We start from the raw sequence: 21,036 nt of genomic DNA, 5'->3' as shown, positions 1-21,036 counted from the left end.
TGGCTCGCGCGGCCGTCACTCAGGCGGGAGCCGAGCCCCGCCCCGCCGCCGCCGCCGCAGGGCGCACGAAGCTGCTCACAAACGGGGTTTTACTGCGCGCCCGCCGCGGCCCGAGCCCGCGCCCCCGCTGCCCACAGGGTCCGAGCACACCCCCCCAGGCAGGCCCGGCCCGGCTCCCGCTGGGCCCGAGCGCTGCCTCCAGCCGCGGCCGCAGGCCCCGAGGTCCAGAAGTCCATCCACACTCCTAGTCGGTTTTCAGGCCCTCGGCAACGAGGTTCAGCTCGTAGCACCAGGTCTCATAGCGGTAAGCCATGCGGATCTGAGCCACGTTTGTCTTCTGGATATCGTTGCCTTGGGGCCCCTCTTCCTGGTAGTTTTCACCCAGGAACTCGGCTTTCTCCTGACAGAGACAAGGACAGCGGTACAGACCTCAGAGGCCCCTGCTGGCAGCACCCGAGGGAAACGCTGGCTGCTGCCAGGCTCCCTCAAGCCCTTGCAGAGAAGCCCTGCCCTGAGCACGCAGACAGAGCTGCTGTCCTGGTCCCCTTTCTCAGGCAGGCAGGGAGGGACCACTGCAGGCAGGGCCAAGCCCGCCCTCCCCAGAAGGGCACCTACCTCATGGGACAGGCCACACTGCAGGACACTGTTTCTGGCAATTTCACACATGTCACAGGTGCTGAGCTTGAAGACCTGGGCAGCAATGGCATACTCCTCCATCAGGGGCTCCTGGATCCACAGGCTGTGTTTAGAGGCTAGCAGCTTCTGCCGGCACAGCCCATGCTGCTGCAAGGGCTGTCCCAGAGATGGCCCAGCATGCTGGACCCTCTGCAAATGCTGCTGGCTTCCCTGAAAAATGAGGCCCACACAGTCCCAGCCCCAGTGCTCAGACAGTAGGAGGTGATCAGCTCACACTGTACCTTGGTGTAATGAAACTGCATGGGATCATCAGTAGAAAGGGACACCATGAGGCCCTTGTGGTGGAAGTCAGGCAATGGATTCTTCGCATACTCCAGGAAGAGGCTGTTGTTGCTGAGTGGGGACATAGCAATGGGAATTTGGGCAAGGAAGTACAGATACTGCAACACCGGGCTCTGCAAAGATGAGCAGAGTTGCCAGGTTAGGGATAAAGTTGCTGCACCCTCCACCTCTTCGGGGTCACTCCTCAGATCAGCCCAGTGCCCCAGCCAGGAAACCTGGTGCACAGAGTTCGTGTGCAAGAAAAGAGATAGGCAAGCTAGCAATCCTCCAGGGCCCACATGGAGCATGAGAGGCCAAGAGTGTTCAAACCTGTCTGATTTCAGAACTCAGCTGGCTCCAATGATAACAGATGTATCCAATTATGGGTCTGTGAGGCTGAACCCCTGAAGTCTGAGTAAGTTTCTCAGCTACATCCCCAAACATGCCTGGAGAAACCCAGAGAATCATGTAACATCTGCTTGAAGCCAGGCTGTCTGTGTCAGTCTAAAGCAGAGGCACAATTAACTGTCAGCTACAGTGGAGGCCAGCTGTGAACACATTCTCCTCCTCTGCCATGCCTGGGCTGCTCTGTGGCAGACTACTCCACTTACTTTCTTGAGGTTGAGACCATGGGAGATATTATCTGCTGTCATGAAGGCTGCAAGCAGATGTGTGACGGCCCCGGCTTCTCCACAGTGTGGACGGAAGAGGAACGTGTTCATACCACGCTGCCTAGGCACATAGAAGAAGGACTCAGAGCAGGCAAGCAGCAGGGTTACGTGGCATGTGATGCAAGATTCCCTGACTTCAGGTCCAGCTCTGCCCCTGCCAGTGGGTCCCCAAGAATCCAGCTTGACCTAGGAGCACATTACTTGTTCCCTTTTCTCCTCTGTGCACGCAATAGATGCATCTCTGCAATCCCAGTTTTCACCCCAGTCCATCACACTTCCTGCCAAGGAGTGTTTGGATTGCTCTGGGACATGAAGCGCCAAACTACATTGGTGGCAGAGCAAGGAAGGGCTCCACTTCTTCCACACCAACAATCAAACAGCTGAGACAACTCATGAGGCAGCCCCCCTTCTGCCAGCCCATCGCAAGTCCCTTAGCAGATCATGGGCCTCACCTGCGCAGGTTGTTAAGCACCAGGATGTTGGCATACATATAGTATATATAGTAGGTATAGGATGGGTTCTTCTTAGAAGTCCACTGCTCTGGCTTTGGGCTTTTAGTGCTGAACATGTGTCCACTATGCTTGGATTCATCATCCACGCTGTCGAAGCCAGTGATCTGCTTGGCAAGGTAACAAAAAAATCTGCATCTCAAAGCTCCCCACCTCATCATGCCCAGGTAGGCTGGCTTACCCTGCCCCACTGCAGCTTGCCATAGCCCAGCTGTAGCCTGTACCCCTGTCCCACCCAAGAGCAGATTCAGGGGCAAGATTGCAGACCTTGCTCCTCACAAACCTCCAAGCTCTATCAAGGGCTAGAAATAAAGCTCACACCAAACCACTTCTCCAGGAGGTGAGTGGGCAGCATTTCTCACAGCCCCACAGCAGCCAGCTCAAGGAGTCTGACCCCTCCCAGCACTTCTGGACACACACCCCCTTTCCCAGAATGTGGCAGTAGGGCCACAAGCCCACTGATGGCATTTTCCATGTCAGAGCCAATACCCCATTTCTTGTGCACAAACAGAAATGTGAATGCTCACCACACCCTGACAACATCATCAGGTGACACTCACGTGGCGTAGAAAGACACTCAGCTCTTTGTGGGCTTGAGGATTGACAGTTGCCTCAAACACAGGAACAAAGATATTTTCCAGCATCTTCCCAAAGTGTGGGAGGAAATTCTTAGACCTGAACACATCACTGTGGACAGAGATAGGGATTAGCCGCTAGCAGAGGAACAACATGGCCCACTGTCCCCATAATCCCTTCAGGATAAAAAATGAGATATAGTGCACTGTAAGGCACAGTGCGCTCTCAGACCCACAGCACATACTAAATCCTGGGTACTTGGATCATCCACTTCATGTTGGGGGAATAGACCCGATGTTTGTTGAACCAGCTGGCTAGCTTGGGCCACTCCTCAGCTGATCGCCCATAGATTGAGAGGCGGGGCTCCGCATACTGGTACTTGGCATCCTCCAGATCAGAGCCAACCTCCTGCAAACCAGAACAGACAGTTGCATGGGGACCCTCCAGCCCCTGAGCACAGCAGCACCACAGCTTAACTGCTCTCACCTCCCCTGTATTCTCACCTTGATGATGGTAGCAAAGTACTCGCCATTGATAGCGTTCTCTGTCTTCAGATAGAGGTCACGCAGCTCGCTGGCACCCACGGGGTTGTACTTGTCATTGAACTTGTCAAAGCGCTGAAATGTCTGCTGCCCCTGGAGTAGGGAGGATCAGGGGCAAATACTACACACACATACAGACACAGACACACACACGGTCCAAGCATACCAGCTGAGCAGGGAGTGATACAAACAACCCAAAATAGGAAAGCCAGGAGCTGCTGCATCCTGCCACAAACACTAACATGCACAACATGTCATGGGTACACAGGGAGGGGAAAAGCCATGCCTTCAGGGGTGGATGAGAGTGACCCAAGAGCGGTCTTACAGTAAATGCCCAACCACTTACAGCATGGACATCCAGGGAATCCACTGTCAGGTCATAGGGGTGCAGACTGAGCTGCTGGAAAAGCTGTTTCAGGGTGAGCTGTTTGCCCTTGGCATCATAAACTACACGGTCAGCATCCACACAGTATGATTTCTTGATGAAATGCAGAAGATGCTTCTGGTTCATGCAGGCTGCAGCATGGATGTGTGTGTCCACCTGAGAAACCAGAGGGACAGCTATCTAGCTTCAAGTTGGGATGCTTGGGTACCATCACAGGGAGGCTAACGAACTCCTTAGGTGAGCCCAAGTTGTGTGGGGAGCACGGCTCAGCCCAGTAGATGAACATGGCCTAGGCCAAGAGCAGCCTAGTCAGCACCATCCCATTAGCAGGAACAGCGTAGGTGCCACAGACCTTGACTGTGTGTCAAGAACCTCCAGTTCTCAGGGAGGGGAAGGCACCAAGACAGCTCGTCTTCAGAGTCACTAGGGCTGTAAGCTTTGCCGTTTACCTTCCGGCAGTTGTAGAAGTCCCGGTGGGGGTTGTTCTTCAGCTCTTTCATCTCCTCCATCTCATTTAGCATTTCATGTACTTGGAACTTGGACGAGAGGAACTTCAGGCGCCGATGAGTGTAGGTCTTACTAGTGAAAGCAAAGGGCAGAACAGTGACTGGGCTCCTTATGCCTCAACACAGGGGCATGGCCCATCAAACACAGTGATGCAGCTTTCGCCTGAGGTGGAGGAGCTCATGCTGGCCTGGCCTGCTTCCCTAAGGTGCTTCTCCTGGCTCTACTACAGAGCTTCGAAGGAAGGCCTGGCCAGGTGTGAGCATACCTGCAGGGCATGTCTCCAATCCCTGAATGCTGACTTTGCTTAAGACCCCAACCAAGACGGCTGACAAGGGCCAAGGACACTTTGGTAGCCAGCAGGCTGCAGGTATGTCATCAGCAGGTTCCTCCCTCCTCCCAGGAAGAGGAAAGGGCAACCCTGGCTCTGCCCCGACCTCCCTCTGCCTGCTGAGGCAGGACCTGTTCAGCTGCACCCAGCAGTGCTGGGTTGTGCACTTACACAGGCCCCTGTGCAATCACGGCCAAGAGGAAATTCATGTCATCAACGAAGCGCTCGAGGCTGGGGTAGGGCAGGTCCTTTGGCTCGTTTCTGCCAACTGCTGCCTTGTCTCCATAGATGTAAACTACCCCATCTTTCATCTGGACATGGTATCCCAGGTCCTCGGCAACATTCTCGGTTTCAAAGGGATCCTGTCCATCCTTCACTGGTGGGGTGAACACTGGACCAAAAGGAGAATACCATGAGGCACAGGCTGCCAGCCAAAACCCCACAAGCCTGCCATGCTCCTCTACCCCAGGCAGAGGGCAGGGACAGCCCTGCCACTGTGACACTGAAGAGGAGGCCTGGGCAAGCAACTCCCTTATGGAGCACTTCTGCAACCCTTTTCTGACCCCTGCCCACCCCATACCTGAAGCCAGAGAGGAAAACCCTCCAGGTGCCTAGATGTACCTGGGTCAGTGTCACTCGCCCTCCAGACCTCGCCTTCGATAGCACGCAGGTACTGAGATGGGGTCCTGGGGAACCTCTGCACAGACTGCTGCATGTATTTCTCCCGGATGCACAGGGCACGGTACAGGCCTTTGCAGACAACTTCAAAATCTTCAACTGTCACCTGCAAGAGGGCTGTTGCTGAATGCAACCACACAACTGGAACCTAGCTGCTTGAGAGATACCCTGGTGCACCAAGATGTAAAGAGGACAATTTTGTTCACAGCAAGATACATACCTTATCATCCCCTCCCTCCCACTGCTCTGCCTGAGCAAGGCAAAGAAGGGATGATAGGCAAAGTCCTAGACATGGCAAAGGGAAGTTCCTCACGCCAGAACCAATGAATTCCAGCTGTCATCCCCTCTGACATTCCTCACTGCAAATTGTAGTTGACACTGAAATGGAAGCCAGGCCTGGGCAAAACACTAAAAGCTATTTCTGGAGCCCAGGCTGAAACTAAAGCAGGACCAACAACGTACGTGGACCTAATGTGTCAAGAATTTTTGATTTACTGCACAGACAAGTGTTTTGGGCAGTCAAGAGAGGTCAGACTGGAGCAGCACGGGAGAATACCATGCAGCACTTGCAGCTAGCTGCAGTCATGGCAGAAGGAATGTGCTGTGCACCGAAGGACTTTCAGCTTCCCCTGATTGCTCCTCTGCTACGCAACTCCAAGCCGAGCAACCCGCTCCAGCCCAGGAGGGAGCAACCTGCCAGCAGTATCTCAGAAGCAGCACAAATGTAATAGGAGGCTGTGGAGGAGGAGAAGGAGGAGTTAGCATAGGATGTGATAGCAGTCCTGGTCAACTGGCTCTAGGTGACCCTGCTTGAGCAGGGGGGTTGGACCAGATGACCTCCAGAGGTCCCTGCCAACCCCAACCATTCTGGGATTCTGTGACATGCACAGATCTCAGACAGATATAGCTGCGTGCAAGCAGGAGCAGGCTGCGACAGAATGAGCATAGCCTACCCTGCCATGCACTCCCCTCTGCCCTGTCTGGAGAATCCCATGGGAAGCATGCAGCACGCCACAGACTCCTGCTAAGGAATTCAGTTCCAGATCCTCCAGGGATGCAGCAGGGCACCATCAGATGCTCATGAGACACAGACTGAGATGGAAGACACAGATTATCCCCACTGCACCTCGTACAGACTCCTGTGACACTGGGCACTACTGAGGGACAGGCAGGGACTAGATGATGTGGTAGTCAGCATGGGGAAGGGTATAGCCATGCAAGTACCTACCCCAGAGGCATAATCCCCAGTGATCTGTACCCGCTGGAAGTCAGGCACAGTCTGGTACAGAGGGGAGGTAGAGATGACCTCATCAATAGCGGACAGACTGGTTATAGACTTCTGAGCCACAGGGACTGCCAATTCAATTGTCTTCTGGCGGAGCAGGCGCTTCTTCCTGCCAGGGAGGAAAGCCTCAGGCAAAAAGCCCCAACTCCATGGCCACGTGCAGGTGCAGGGTCAGGGGCACTTACTACAGCCATGTTCCAACTGTGCACAACATGAATCATCTCACTGGTGCTTTCTGAGCACCTTAAACAGACACCGCCAAGAGTAGAGGCCACAGCACACAAAGTAGCCACAGACATTCAAGCATGGTCTTTGCGAGTCTCACCTTTCCAGACAAAGGTCTCCAAGTCTCCCTCTCCAACAGCTCTATGGCCATTGCCGTGCTGACACCCAGGGAACAGGCCAAGGGTGTCTTTCTGTCCAACAGTGGGAACAGTTGGAGAGGAAACCCTGAAGTACCTGACAGATGCCCTGGGATCACCAAGGATTCATCCCATGGGTGTGGTGAGCTGTTTTCACAGGCCTTGATTTATGTTCCCCCTGCTTTTTTCCAGCTCTGGCTGGAGATGTGCAGACAATGCTCCTCTCCTTTCCCCAACTGCCCTGGTCGTTGCTCACCGCTTTTCTGCTGTGGCAGAGCTCTCCTGAAGCATCATGTACACTCTCATTTCCTGGCGTGAGATGGGGCAGATCTCTTCCACATCAAAAGGAGAGATCTCTTGCCTGATCTCCTCATCTTTCACCTCAGAGGCAAAGACCTTCTCTGCAAAGGAGCGCATTGCCTCATCCAGCTCTGCAAGGAGAAGGAGCAGAGTGCAGGGTCACACAGGCATCTGGTTCCCAGCCACCCTAACAGGCAGGTGACCCTTGCAGTCAGCTTAATGCTCAGCTGTCATTTCCTTTTGACACTTGCACCGCCACGCTGCCTGGAAGACTCTGAGCAACCTCCAAAACTTGCAACAAGCTTACAGAGCCTGGGCCACACCATAGTGGGCTGGAGACATACCTAGACACTGCCAGCACATCAGAAAAGCTAAATACAACCCACAGTCCAAGAGTAGCGCAAAAAGGCCCAGAAAGAAGCAAGTCCTTGGGAAGGGCACTTATGCGAGCATGCACTGGGGGGAAGAGGGGAAGACTGGCAGAGCCCTTACAGCTCTAGGAAGCCCGAGACCCACTTGCTCCACAAGGCATCCAGTCAGGACGAAGACAGAGGTATAGATGGACAGAGCTGGCAGCCCAAGCACTTAGTTCTCATCATCACAGTGCAGCTGAAGAGCTCCTAGCTAGGGAACCATTGTGTGGACTAGACCCCTCTCAGCCCATCATGTGCAGCATGCGGCAAAGGTGCCAGCTAATATGGCCCTACAAAAGTTGCCATTGACACCAGGTTGGCTGGAGCTTTATGAAGTAGGAGAAAGAAGGTTAAAAGCCCTTCCACTGCCAACAAAATACCATAAAATAAGAACACAAGGGCTCTTCTGGCAACATCTCCTGGAAGTGCACATTTGCATAGCAGCATATGGACACTAATTGAGCAGATTTTGCCAACAGTTGGCAGCTCAGCATGAAATGTAGTGAGGATCGATGCTGAAAGACGGACCACACCATTGACATGTCAGACAGGACACGGTCAGTGGATGATGACCAAAGCAGAAAGGACTGACATGCATGGCAGAAGCGTGTCAAACCTGCAAGAGATTTTCAGTCATGAACCTAGCCATTTTTCTTCCCACAGGGTGTTGGGGGGATCAAAACAGTGTATCCCTGTAGCCCTGAATTTGCAGTTCCAAGGTCCCAGCTGTGGGTTAGTGGGGGGGGCACAACACAGGGGCTTCCTTTCCCTGCTGTTATATGGTAAGGCAAAAGGGCTTGTGCTGAGCTACAAACACATGGGAAAATTCTGGCACTAGGTCCATTTTTCAGCAGTGCAATGTCACAAAAACAGTATTTCAGTAACAAAAGTTGCTTGCTGTTGTAAAGCTGTTGTATCGTCAATGGGCCCCAACATGTTTCTTAGAAGACAAAATGCAGTTTTTTGCACTATCCCATGATTGCCCACTGTTAGGGACTCTGGGATGACAGGTGTCTCAGCAAGAAATATTTTCTGCTGACACATAAGGTCCCAGCAAACACAAAGCAGGAAGAGGAGGGCAGGGACACCATACAGTGGACTTCAACCTGAATAAAGGAGAAAGGAGCATTGGATCTGTCCCCTCATGGACCAAATCCACTAGGAGCAGGATGCATTCAAAAGAAGTTACTTTAGGCTGGATCTCTGTTAAAAAAAAAAAGGGGGGGAAAAAAAAACAAACCCAAAAAAACAACAAAGGTGTAAATAGGTGCAAGGGAAATTGCAAAATGTTTCACTTCCTGCCACACAGGAAAGAACTCCCCTAAAAAAAGTTTATATCCTAAGCAGGAGCTCAGGGGTGCTAGGACAATATTCAACAAATAGCAGCTTCATCTATCAAAGGACCAAAAAGCTGGAACCATTCCATGAAACAGTGAGGCGCACAGCTGGCACCGCTGAGAAATAGCATCTTTTCGAACTGCTGAAAGATCACCATGATCATGTAACTGCTCTTTGTTTCCAAAAATCATGTCTAGGCAGTAACACAGCAGAGCATATAAAAAGCCTAGCAATACCCACCTTTGTCTTCTGCTGTTTGAGATAAAACAGAAACAAAATAAAAAACAGATGTGATCAGCCCTTCAAAATCTAAGCCTTTTTGCCTAATCATCACATCAGTGATTAAAAAGGGATTAGTAAACTACAAGTTTAGCCAAAGCCTTCCACTTACAAAAGAAAGAACAGTAGTTGTCACTTTGTACAATATAAAGATGTAAGTTTGGTGTTGACTGTTCCACGATACAGCCTCGGTGGTGTGCGCATAAATGAACCACATTGCAGATGCCATCCAACCTGAGGCTCTTTGGCAGAGCTTCTGCCTTACAGGAGTCTCTGGGTTTCCCGGCAGCTGTCCAAGGGGAACAGCATTTTCTAAAACCCAGATCACCTCAGTCAACACTACAAGCAACTAACAGACATCTAGTCATCTAATAAGACTGAGCTGTCTTGGAAGGTCTCTCCCTACACCTGCATCCAGACACAGGGATGCAGAAGAGCATAGGAACAACTTAAGAGGGCAGAACAGCATTCTCCTGCCTGAAACAAGAAAGCAAATATTTTAGTGACTCAGAGCACCAGGGCTGCTTTGCTATTTTTTGTCCATGACTCACCATCCTTTGTGAAGATCAGGATGGATGGTCATTTCAAAGATGCATTTCAAAGCAGGCATCCTCCTGCTGCCTATGGTCACATCTCCAGTTATTCACTAACAGGATCAGACAGCTCAGACACTGCAGTTCCACAGATCTTGACTCCTGGTCATACAATGTTGCATCAAAATTTTGGAGGTGCAACTCATGCCCTTTCCATCTGACCCAGAAAATTCAGACTGGAGCTCTGGCATCACAAGTCAACCAGTTGCTGACTTCCCAAAGTCCAGCCTGCAGAACATACTCTCCTGGCATTTAAACTCCACGTATTCATTTGCAAACTAAGCATCCCAGAAATGCCTAGTTTGACCTTTCATCTCTTTAGTGGATGAAAATTACACTCATGAAAGTCAACAAACTCCCACTGACATTGCATGGCCAGGCTTTAATACTAGCTTCACGTACTAGGACAGTGTCTATCACACCACACAGCATTGCAATTCTAAACATACTCGTCAGAACTGTTTGGTGCCAATATTCTTCAGGGCTCTGTACTGAGTCACATGTCTCTCTGTACTGTTCTGCAAAGCCTGGCTGGCCCTACTCCTGCTGCCCAGCTTGTGTTCCCCAGCCCCTCGGGACTGCAGCATCCCACATCTTCTGAGCTTAGCCAGGTTGACCAGGGACTCCTGAAATCCCTTTGACCCCTTCCACAGCGATTTAATGGTATCATTACAGGATACATTTACAGGATACGTTACACTGCAGGAGGGACAATATTTTTCTTCAGTACGAGCAGAGCAAGATTTAAACAATTTCTTTGCTGCACTATCCAAAAACGTCTCCAAGCAGGAAGAAAAATGCTCAAAGCCCCCAGCGAGTTCCCCTGGACTGCAAAGATACCACATCAAAATCTCAGAGGCTACAGGATAACAAGCCTGCCCTGTGGCTCCTTGTCTCACTACTTGCTTTCAGACTTACCTGGAATTCTCACCCGTGACATCTTTGCAGCAAGTCTGCAGAGCCTCAAGTAACACCCTACTGTAACAGAGCACAAGTAGCTGACTGACTGCACAACAGCCTAACACTAATTTTACTGCTTTCCCTTCCCTGTAATTAGACTCTCCCACTCCAAAAGGAGAACGGAGGTCAACTGTAAGACTATTTAAAGTGCAACCACAAGCACTTGCACTGAAACAGGTGAAACCAGGGCTCAAATTTAACTTACTTTTTTTTTTTTTTTTTTAGTTAGGCTTTCATTTTACATTTAGTAGAGTTTCACACCTTTTGTCTAGCCAGATTGCTACTTCCCAGGATAGCTGCACCTTTCTGAAGTGGACTGTAGAAGTCAGTCTTTTAAGAGAGACTAAAACTGATGTCTTCTGTGCTGAACCAATGGTTTAAAGGAAATTCCTAAGGCACAGGGCTGATGTTTCCATCAAAACAGGAGCTGTGGATAGGTACAAATGCTGTGCTCTCACCAACCAGTGTGCTATTCAGAGAAGATTTTTCCTGAGAGGGGTCTACTTGAAAGACTGGATTTTAGCAATAGGAGTTGCACAGATGTCCTCACATCTTCCCAGCTGAACCAAACAAACAGAAGGGAAGTGCGAGGAGCTGTATTTTGTTCCTGAGCTTTTCAGGAACTGCCTTTATAAAACTGTGTATCATAATAGTAAGATGATATTCAGTTCTGTATGTGGTGAGCCATAACCAAGGCGTATCTTACAGACACCAGCACTTAGTATAATTCAAGGTATGGCAAGAAATTCCTCCCTTAAGCTACACACGGTGGCTTGGATCTGGCAGAGCAGGGTATCAGTTTGGGAAGTACCACTCAGCTTGTTTTAAGTAGATTCTTTCTAGCATACAGGCATTGAGAGCTGTACCCCGTCCTTTAGGGTCCCCTCAAACCTACTTCAGATCTCTCACATGAAGTTGGAAAACAGCTCCTGTCTGAAGAAAATGGCCAGAATTTGTAGTGCCCTGCATGTTGCCAGGGTAACTCTGAGCTTCTGACTCAGCTTCCTGGTGGGAAGCGGTAAGCCTAAACAGGTCAGAAGGATACAATAGTTTTCATTTGAAACAGAGTCTTTCCCTGTTTGTTTATACTTCACTTCTTGATGGAGTTGAAAAACTGCGCAGAAATCAGGACAAGTCAAGCAAAGCATTCAGGCTATAGTCAGCACAGTCTTGCTGCTGATTTAAAAGATGACTTTGGTCATAACATTGAAGGGAACAGAAAAACTAGCACCCCTGGAAAAGACAACATTGTTTGGAATTATACGTGCATGTCAGGGCTTCCTGTGCGACATTTTGTAGGAACAGCTATAAAAAGGCCTTGTCCCAGAAGAAGGCTGGAATAAGTGAAAGAGTTACTTGCATAAGATACAGAGCTAGAAATAACAAGTCATAGATTTTGTCCATAGGTGCATGGGAAGCTTGTGGCACAACCAGTCAGTGAAATCAGATGAGCCAAGACCTGGTGCAGCATCTCCAGCTTAGATAATTTCAGAGCATCCAGAAACTCTCTCTGAAAGATCACTATTCGATGTGCACAACTTCAAAACATGCTGGGTTTACAATTAAGAAATCCTCCTGAATTCAGGGAGTTTTAGCCCCACTTTCCAGATATTCCCCAAGAATATGAATTTATTTCCCCCACCAACATGCAGAGGTGCAGCCAACAGGGCAAAGTTGGGATGCTGTTACAGTCTTAATCTCTAATATCTGGTCTCCTCCTTCATGCTGATAGCAGTCTTCAGTTTCTAAATTATTCTTGTTCTTCCTCATTCCCCAGTTTGTGAGTCCCCACACCACATTATTCTTTAACTATTTCATTTAAGGTCAACAAAAACTGGCTCCGGCTTGTCTGCTCTCCCACAGGGACTATATCTGCCCCTAACCTTTCTGGATGTATCGAGATCTTGGGATTCACATCTGAAACCAAAAATAACCTTTAGGGTGCAGAGGTCATCCTCCTCAAGACGTCTCTTGATCTCCTAGCTTTTTAAATCACAGGGTCAACTTAGTTGGGTTCATGATAGAAATATGAGTAAAGCTTGGGTATGCTGTGCTAAAGTTAGATCTACAGCCTCTTTAAACTGAAGTACTGAATACAAACAAGCCATCTTCCCACTCTTTTTCAGCTGGAAAGTGAGTGATTCACACCCAGAGGCTTCAGAGTGGCTCTAAAACCCCACACTTTTATCTCTGAGCTGCCTTCATTCCACCTAGGTCCAGTAAAGGAAAAAGGCCAAACATGCCAGAAATTTGGCAGCTTAGGGTATTTAGCAGGATATTCCTCTAGTTCCAGAGCAGCTACATCACAAGGGTAGCTGTCCAAACAGAAGCCTAGGGGCAAGTTTGCTAGAAAATGGTTTCAATTCCTGAAGAAAAGCATTAACAGAGAGGGGGTAATGTGGAAACTTCACAAGGGCACTCCTTGATGAGCTGTGCCTTTGACCAACAGCACCTTGCACTAAGAAAAGCCTCAGCAAGTTCTTCTCTTGCCACATTGCTCTTAGTCATTCCCTACACAGATTCCTCTAGAGCTGTTTAAATCAGCCTCTGTTCCAGTATGCAACAAAAGTCAGTAAGTCCTTAAAGTGTGAACTAGTTTCTAGTAACAGATTGTTACAGATAACAGTCATATTGGAGGAAAGTTTTCCTCATAAGCCAAGAAAAAAAAAAGCCTTGCTTTTAAGCACCCATCTGTACTCATATTCGGAATCTCTCCTTTCGGAACAGGCAGTGACTACTGCAGCTACACAGTGCAAGGAGTTTTACACCCCTGTTACTAGGAGTCTGTTCTTAAGTTCCTTGCACAGAAAACAGATTGGACTCCGGGTTCCACAGGCCTGACACAATGTCTTAGGAGAAACACACTAAACGCACACTTACTGTGTGGCCCTACACAATTTGCCTTATTGAAGGAGGAAAGCCAACAGGGAAGTATTTTAGAAGACTGAATTAAGCAACTTAAAAGCCTAACAGAGAGCATGATTTGGACACAGCAGTAACTTTATAGCCGATTTCACTCTTGAAATACCAAGTAAAGAAATTTCCCCGCCCCCTTTTTTTGACTTAGCAAGCATCCTTTCCAAGGGCAAAGTCAGCAAAAATATTATGAGGGACCGCACTGCAAATACAGAGATTCAACACTAACACAAGATGCACGGCACGGCACAGATTGGTGAAGGCATTAAAATTGGACTCTGGAACAAGCCTATGGTATGTCTCAAAGCCACTCTCACTGCTTATTCATGCTATAGTGAACATATATGATACAGCTGTTCATGCCACATTACAGAAGTGACAATTTGCATAAATCTAGATCCCGTAGAGAAAGCAGATATCATTGTTACAAGGTTTCTATAAGCCAGTTGTGGATCCCCAGATCACTACCACAAAAGAAACAACCAAAGAATTCAAAGTTTATTCTTTAAAAAAGTTATTTAAGAAGCAAAATAATTTACTTCAATTCAAACCAAAGAGATGCATTATTGAAAGCAAATAATTATACAAAGTAACAACAAATTAGCCCTTGGATAAAAAGTCCAGATCCCAACAGTTCCCTACCTTCCTGGAGGTTATACACAAACAGTCACTCAAGGCTTGGGGAGTAAAGGAGGACCACATATAGGATCAGAATGTAATTCAAACTTCCACTACTCTCCTTGCGCCCCTAAACCTGAAGTTGCTTGAAATCCAATTCTGAGTCATTGAACTGTACTAAAAATCATGATGGCTTAAGCATCATGGTTATTATCCAAAGTCCTACTGATGACAATAAGAACAAAATTGGAGCACTGTTGTTTGAACAAGACCATGGAGTGGGGACACTAACAGTAACAAGCCACAGAGTTATACTATCTCGTTAAACAGCTGTTCAGTCCATAGTAACAGAAAAATTTATTTCAGTTATTGGCACTTGTAATTTTTGAACAAGGGCTTTACCCTTTTATAATATTTTACCTCAAAGTTGTTTATGCCTGTTCTTCCCAGTCAGGATAGTAAAGTTAGCTCGGCACTAACACAGTGTTGTGCTGTTAATTCTAAATAACAACATTTGGACTAAATCTACAAAACCACCTTTTCCAGGGACCTGTCTTGTGCAAAAACTTCTGTGCTTATCTTCTAAATAATTTTCCCAAAAGTTCTTGGGGTTTTGTCCTTCCTCTCAGTTGCCACCAAAATCAGGGTTCTCTTATATAGATAGCTGGTAACAAAGTACAACCATTTACTTCATACTCATGACTAGTACAACACCCTGATTTTGTATCACTCGCTAGATTTGAACCTAAAATAAGGCAGATGGGAGTACCACTTGTGTAGGTCAGCTCTGCAGCATCCTAAAAGCTGATGCTTCCTCCTCTAAGGTCCCAAAGGTGAAATACATACTGACCTATCCTTACCAGGTCTTCTTCCCTTTTAAGATTTTATATAGCCCAAGAGAAGGGGAACATCGAAGAGAAAGTAATGCATTTGCCAGTTCCCATACAATTCTGATAATTCACAACTTTTGGAGTTACAGCTAGTACATTTTTAATGACAACTAGAACATGCCATGCAATGTAGAGAATTATTATGATGAACCTCCATCCAAAAGAAATAATTTTCCATACTTGACCACACAACCTTCAAACATCAAATGCCAGCTGCAAAAGGTTTCCCATGGCCACGGGCAGCAGGCAGTCATGCTCTGAACTCTGCAATCCTGCTTGCCAGGAAAGAAACTCCTAAGTTTCCCAAATAATCGAAAAACATACATGGACCCAGATGACAAGACCTCACCATTCAAACACATTGCGAACTCCACATTGCTCTTTTTCCAAAATGCTGAATCTATGTGACCAGGTGTGCATCCCAAAAGCTATCATTTTCCACGTGTAATTTTATTAAGTGGACAACAGTGTGTCACACATCTTTTTAGAAGCGGACAGTCATCTCCTGCCACAGTGCTCAAAGAATGCTTTCACAAATAACTTCTCTTCTTGCACCACATAAAAGAAAAACACTGCTTGCTGATTACAGACATAACAGCTTGCAGTGATGGTAATTCTGTCACATTTAACTTGCAGGCATGAGATCATCTTCAAACAAACTCAACTTGAGTCACAGCCAATGCTATCTATAATGCTGCCCACCGCTATGTATGTTGCTGGAAAATAATGTTTTATGTAAAAATATTGTATCTTTAATTCTTATCAGTGTCACATCAGTCAAGGGTAAAATAAATTGCAAAAAGTACTTATAAGGATTATCGCGGATAAAGAAAACGTGATGCAGATTGATCCTCTTCATTCCAAAAAGAGAATTAAGAATGTAAGTAGTGAAGGAAGCAATACTAAAAGGAACAATTTCTTCTCTCAGTATTTACTGATTTCTAATTTCCATTTGAAATCGAGAACTCCAAATTAAGATGTATGAATGTGACATCAACAAACTGAAATTAAGCCTCTTGCAATTTCTCTGCTCACGCTGGTTTGGCTGACTGACTGAACGCTCCCTCTGTTGGCTAAAGGCTCATTGCTCTTCCATCACATAGTAACTGGGAATTCAGCTTTGCTGTGGGATATACTGTCTGACCACACAGAACAGAATCCAGTAACAGCAGCACAAGAACTAGGGAAGGACACAGTATTCCAAGGAACACCGGTAGGTTTTGCAACAGTGACTACACTTGTACGTCCCAATTATATGAGGTGACAACATTTTGTTCTAGGAAGAACTCACACAGCTTATTCAGTAATTCTCTCATACTTTGAGGCTGTTAGAACAAGCCCAGAATTCCCATCAGTATATCATACACCTTCTGCGTAGTCATCACTGAACCCACTTCCTTCCTCATTTTGCAAGGATGCTGCAATCAGAAGCTAGCTCCGTTTTCTGTTATAGCTCATTGCCTTCTCCCCTCAGTCTGGACATACTAAGTCCGTGACAACCACTGCACCAAATACAGTCAACCTGAAATCCCACACTCCTTCCCTGACAAGGAGACTCTCCAACTACATTTTACAGAGAGACATTTTGAAAAGACTATGTTTACAGTCTGCTGGTAAGAAAATAATTCAGAATAACATAATTTGCAAGTTACAGACAGAGCTGAATAACAGCTGTCCAAACTAACTAACCTCCAGTTACTAGATTAACTATTGAGAAGCTGCCCATAAATGTTGGCAGTTAATGTTAAAACTGAACAGCTGACTAATTTGGTCCAACTTGGAAGAGATCTGAATGCTGCAGAAAAACAATATAGAATAAAGACAGTTCCACCTACAAAGAAAGTAAAAAACAGATGCAGTATGTCACCCTCCCTAGTTCAAGAGTCTTACAAGTGCCTGCTGGATCTTCCAGCCTACAAATTCCTGTTTTAGTATCCTGTCAGGCAAAGAGATCACCCACACAAGACTTGCCTGCTTAAGACAATGAGCTTCCAAGAAATTCCAGTCCTTGGGGTTTTCCTCAACCCAAGGGAACAGGGGACAACTTCAAATCTTCTTAGCAAACAGGCACTTAAGTTAGGAAAGACATCTCCTTTTTATTACAGAAAATGAAGATCAGTTAAGTGGTACTCCTGGCACAAAGGAGATGTTGCAAATATGCTGTAGGGGTGCACAGAGAGCAGATACCAATCTGATACGTGACAGGAGCATTCATTGTGGCAAAACCATTTCTGTCATTACCTGCCAAGCAATGATTAGTGCCACGCCTCTGACAGACTGCAAATCAGAATCCAATAGAAAGGGGACAAACATCACTTCTAGCTTTTACTCTAGAGGTAAAGTGTCATCTTTTTCACAGCATTTAGTCTCTATAGTTCACTTTTCTTGTGACTGGTTTTCTTCTTGAACAAACCCAGAAAAGAATCCCAGTACATCAAGAGATGCGACTGCTCCATTAGCTGAGCAAGGAGGTAGACGCCATCGATATTCTCTTCAGATGGAGCACAGAAAAGGACTTTGTGCTAATTAACCGGTACCAAGATTCTGGTCACTGGCACCAAAATACTGCAGGGCATCAGCATGAGACGCAACACAGTAGCATCGAGACTCGTCCAGCAGCTACATCTGAACCACGTATTCTTGGCATCTGGAACAGAAAGGCATCTCTAATTAGCTGCTGTCCAACTTTGTGATGGATGTGCAGTGCAACAGCGTAGTACAAGTCCTGAACTGGTCTACCTGTTTTTACAGTGATAAGCAACATCTTTTAGGTAACTCAGTTGGGGAACTCATAAATTACTCGCATTACTTTATTTCGTTAATCTTCAAACAGTGCATATTCCAGAGGAACACAGCTCAAGATAAGCTGCGCAGAAGTCAATCATCAGCAAATGGTGACTGCAGAATTGTGCACACTCCTCTTTCTAGTTCAGGTGTTTCTTGTGTACAAGACAGAAATTACACATTCTCCACATAGTCAAAATGGTTTCCCAAAGGAAGGAGACACTGACAAGAACGATACAGAAAAATCACAAAATTATCAGTTCAGTGGAAATCCGCAGGCTACAGTCAAAATGGTTGCTGTGAATAGAATTTCCTTTTCCTAAGCTTTGCTATCTACTTAGAGGGGAAAAAAAGAATAAAAAATCTGGAGAAGTAATTAATTGTAGGATCTAAATCTCTGCGTATGAATAGCTTGTGTAATAGGGAAAAACCCCACCTATATCGGCTAGTATTTCTAAGCCATGCTTTTCAACAACTGAAAGACATACAGACAAGCAGCCAATGAAAAACTTAAATTACAGCTCACCTTATCACATCACAATGCAAGACAATCCCATACAGCCTTGATTCCCATCTTCGTTGCTGTTGAGCTTTTTCATCCGGTACTGCCGGATCTCTCTCACCAGTGTGTAAAAAGCATCTTCCACACCCTGAATGCAAATGATCCAGGTAAAGTATTTTCTTTCCCGAAGCTTTTGAGATCACTGTTCTTTCCATCACAGGATCCCTTAACATATTTGAAAGACATACTTCTACAGGAAGAGTAGTAGCCAACTTACCCCATAGTTCATAAGAGGAAGAAACTAGCACTTACGTCCAAAACACTCCACTTACACTCTTAACTCTTCCTCTGAGGCAAACATCCGGGGTAACAGCCATTAAAAGAAACAAGGCAAATTGTAACTGTAGAGAGGTCCCATGCAGGAATCAAGCTACTTCTTGACTAATCACCTCCATTTTAGAATTCTTAGAATTTCCTGGCTCCTGCTTAATAATTGCACCTTTTCTGCTTCATTCCACACCGATGTAGGTAGAACACAGGCTGACTGGACAGAGCCACATATTCAACGCAACCCTGAAGAAGTCTATCAGTCCAGCCTGGGGAATTCTTTCTGTAAACGTAATCTTATAACTGGCCTTCATTAAGAAGCCAAGAAAAACGAACAGGTCTGGGATGACTAACCGCACAGTCTGACCACTTCTCAGCAAGAGCGGATGAAGCTCTCTTCTTCTTACAAACATGACCCACTTGAAAGAAAATCAATACAAGTCTGAAGTGATTTGTGTACCGACCTAGCCCAGTGATAAAAACAGAACTCTTTCAAGCTAAGAGTGAGTGGGGAAATCAAAAGCTAAAAATTGCAAATGGATTAAAAAATGCTTACTCCTGCAAATAAGAAAAAAAGTACATGGTAAAACGTTAGACTGCTCTGCATTTAGCATATAGGAAGAAGTCAGACCAAGAATGGAAGCATCTTACCTGTCTTGTTTTAGCAGATGTCTCTATGAAGGGGATTCCATAGCTTTTTGCTAATTCTTGAGCCTGTTTTGTGTCTACTGTTCTTGTGGGCAAATCACACTTATTCCCAACTAGCACCATTGGCACATCATCTGAATCTTTCACTCTCTTGATCTGTTCTCTTTAAAAAGAGAAATAAAAAAAAGTTGGGAACTATTTTCTAAATATAAATGCTAGGTTAGTTCAGTATTCAAACAACCTTATGATACAAAAATATATATTAAAGCTAGACAGGACCTCAGGGGTCCTAACCTACAGCAGTATGTCTAATAACTTCATACACCCCGTCTTCTAGTCCATGTATAACTCCACTCTGATGTGTGTTTGACTTCCTATCCATTTTCTTAGAGATCGTGTTCTGTATGTTCAAAATATCATTTGATTAACGCAACAACCCAGATAATTGTCCCACTCTCAACTGACTAATAACGTATAGACACAGAACGCAGATAAGCTTGAAAAACTTCCTGAAGGAAGTGGGAGATTCAATATTTGCCTATTATTTTGTCTTCACTGGGTCTAATAGCAAATGGGTCTGATGCCTTTTCCAGTCTTCCCTCCCTGTGGTAAAGACCCAAATCATACCTGTAAAGGTTAATATCAGCAAACGATTTACTGTTGTTAATGGCAAAAACACAGAGGAATCCTTCCCCAGTTCTCATGTACTGATCACGCATGGCACTATACTCTTCCTGTCCCGCAGTGTCCAGGATGTCTAACAAGCACGTCTCTCCATCAATAACAACCTGCTTTCTATATGAATCCTGCAAAATACACAAGCAAACTTTATATTAGAGAAAAATGTTGTACTACTTCTTTCTGCCTCAGGCGTTATTAAGGGAAAAAAAAAAAAATAAAAGAGTATGAGAGGAGCTTTTCTAGCCCCCCCCCCCCGAAAAAATACCAGTATCTAAAACTATCAGCATTTAAAATGTTACTCTAAGCCCCCTCGACCTTTCTTACAAAAAAGAAAAATCCTCTTCTTCGTAAGAAATTCCTCAATCGGTAGACAGAAAAAAATATAAATACCAGCACCACAACATCATGACTAGAATCTACAATCTACGTAGATGGGTGGTGACTTTTTTTGTTGCCATTGTTGGCGGCCTACGCTCTGCTTCAGAAAGCAAGAGCGGAACACGCGAGGAATCTTTGAAAGAGTTTTCCCAGAATTTCTCGTTCTGCGCACTCTGATCTCAGGACTGGCTTTTTAAGCAATGAAGTCAGTAGCAGCCTCCCGCCTCGACTGACACAAAGCTCCCCGCCCGGGGTCCTCCCCGCCGGCCGTACCGCACCTCCCGCCGCCGGCTCGGCCGTGGCCGCACCGGCTCACCTCAATAGTGGGGTCGTACTCGTCCACGAAGTGGTTCTGGATGAGCTGGATGGTCAGCGCGCTCTTGCCGACGCCGCCGGCTCCCACCACCACCAGCTTGTACTCGGTCATCGCCCTCCCTGCGGCCTCGGGCGGAGCGCGGCGCAGCCCGCCGCCGCCGCCAGCCCCGGCCCCCGCCCCGGCTCCCGCGAACGCGGAACACCCTTCCGAGCGCCTTCCGGCTTCCGGCCCCGGCACGCCGTCATCACCCGCCGCCGGAAGGGCCTCGCTGCGCCTCCGCCGCTTCCGGGCAC

General features: G+C 46.8%; 2 protein-coding genes across 5 annotated transcripts; both read right to left on the bottom strand.

Annotated features, from left to right (window-relative positions):
* Positions 1–72: 72 nt before the first annotated feature.
* AMPD1 (adenosine monophosphate deaminase 1) lies at positions 73–10,737 on the bottom strand. Of its 2 annotated transcripts, XM_076358277.1 has the most exons (16): positions 10,642–10,697; positions 9,682–9,825; positions 7,057–7,231; positions 6,382–6,547; positions 5,097–5,259; positions 4,647–4,866; positions 4,090–4,219; positions 3,602–3,796; positions 3,217–3,348; positions 2,958–3,121; positions 2,698–2,824; positions 2,081–2,244; positions 1,569–1,689; positions 918–1,091; positions 616–726; positions 73–400 (listed from the first exon to the last, which is right to left on the bottom strand). In XM_076358277.1, the coding sequence occupies exons 3-16, from the start codon at positions 7,215–7,217 to the stop codon at positions 245–247; spliced, it is 2,184 nt and encodes a 727-aa protein (XP_076214392.1). In that variant the 5' UTR covers positions 7,218–7,231; positions 9,682–9,825; positions 10,642–10,697; the 3' UTR covers positions 73–244. The 2 variants fall into 2 exon arrangements, with proteins under 2 accessions (XP_076214392.1, XP_076214393.1); XM_076358278.1 differs by lacking the exon at positions 9,682–9,825 and having other exon boundaries at positions 10,642–10,737.
* Positions 10,738–14,076: 3,339 nt separating this feature from the next.
* NRAS (NRAS proto-oncogene, GTPase) lies at positions 14,077–20,908 on the bottom strand. Of its 3 annotated transcripts, none has more exons than XM_076358279.1 (5): positions 20,744–20,908; positions 19,996–20,174; positions 19,372–19,531; positions 18,418–18,541; positions 14,077–17,754 (listed from the first exon to the last, which is right to left on the bottom strand). In XM_076358279.1, exons 1-4 carry the CDS (start codon positions 20,852–20,854, stop codon positions 18,422–18,424), a joined length of 570 nt encoding a protein of 189 aa, XP_076214394.1. In that variant the 5' UTR covers positions 20,855–20,908; the 3' UTR covers positions 14,077–17,754; positions 18,418–18,421. The 3 variants fall into 3 exon arrangements, with proteins under 3 accessions (XP_076214394.1, XP_076214395.1, XP_076214396.1); XM_076358280.1 differs by lacking the exon at positions 14,077–17,754 and adding an exon at positions 17,762–18,113; XM_076358281.1 differs by lacking the exons at positions 14,077–17,754; positions 18,418–18,541 and adding an exon at positions 18,550–19,278.
* Between the last annotated feature and the right edge of the window lie 128 nt (positions 20,909–21,036).

The sequence above is a fragment of the Aptenodytes patagonicus genome, chromosome 22 (assembly GCF_965638725.1).
Source record: "Aptenodytes patagonicus chromosome 22, bAptPat1.pri.cur, whole genome shotgun sequence".
Lineage (NCBI taxonomy): Eukaryota > Metazoa > Chordata > Aves > Sphenisciformes > Spheniscidae > Aptenodytes > Aptenodytes patagonicus.
The sequence above is the reverse complement of the archived record's forward strand: the minus strand, read 5'-3'. Positions and strand labels throughout refer to the sequence as shown.

Excerpts from the sequence above, each read along its gene's own strand:
- AMPD1 (XM_076358278.1), bottom strand. The coding sequence starts at position 10,663 with ATGTCACGGGTGAGAATTCCAG. Across the intron at positions 6,548-7,056 it reads TCTGCCACAGCAGAAAAGCG|GAAGAAGCGCCTGCTCCGCC; the intron begins GTGAGCAACGAC and ends CCTCCCTGGCAG. Across the intron at positions 3,349-3,601 it reads ATTCCCTGGATGTCCATGCT|GGGCAGCAGACATTTCAGCG; the intron begins GTAAGTGGTTGG and ends TCCCTACTCCAG.
- NRAS (XM_076358279.1), bottom strand. The coding sequence starts at position 20,854 with ATGACCGAGTACAAGCTGGTGGTGGTGGGAGCCGGCGGCGTCGGCAAG. Across the intron at positions 20,175-20,743 it reads AGTACGACCCCACTATTGAG|GATTCATATAGAAAGCAGGT; the intron begins GTGAGCCGGTGC and ends TGTATTTTGCAG. Across the intron at positions 18,542-19,371 it reads CATCTGCTAAAACAAGACAG|GGTGTGGAAGATGCTTTTTA; the intron begins GTAAGATGCTTC and ends ATTTGCATTCAG.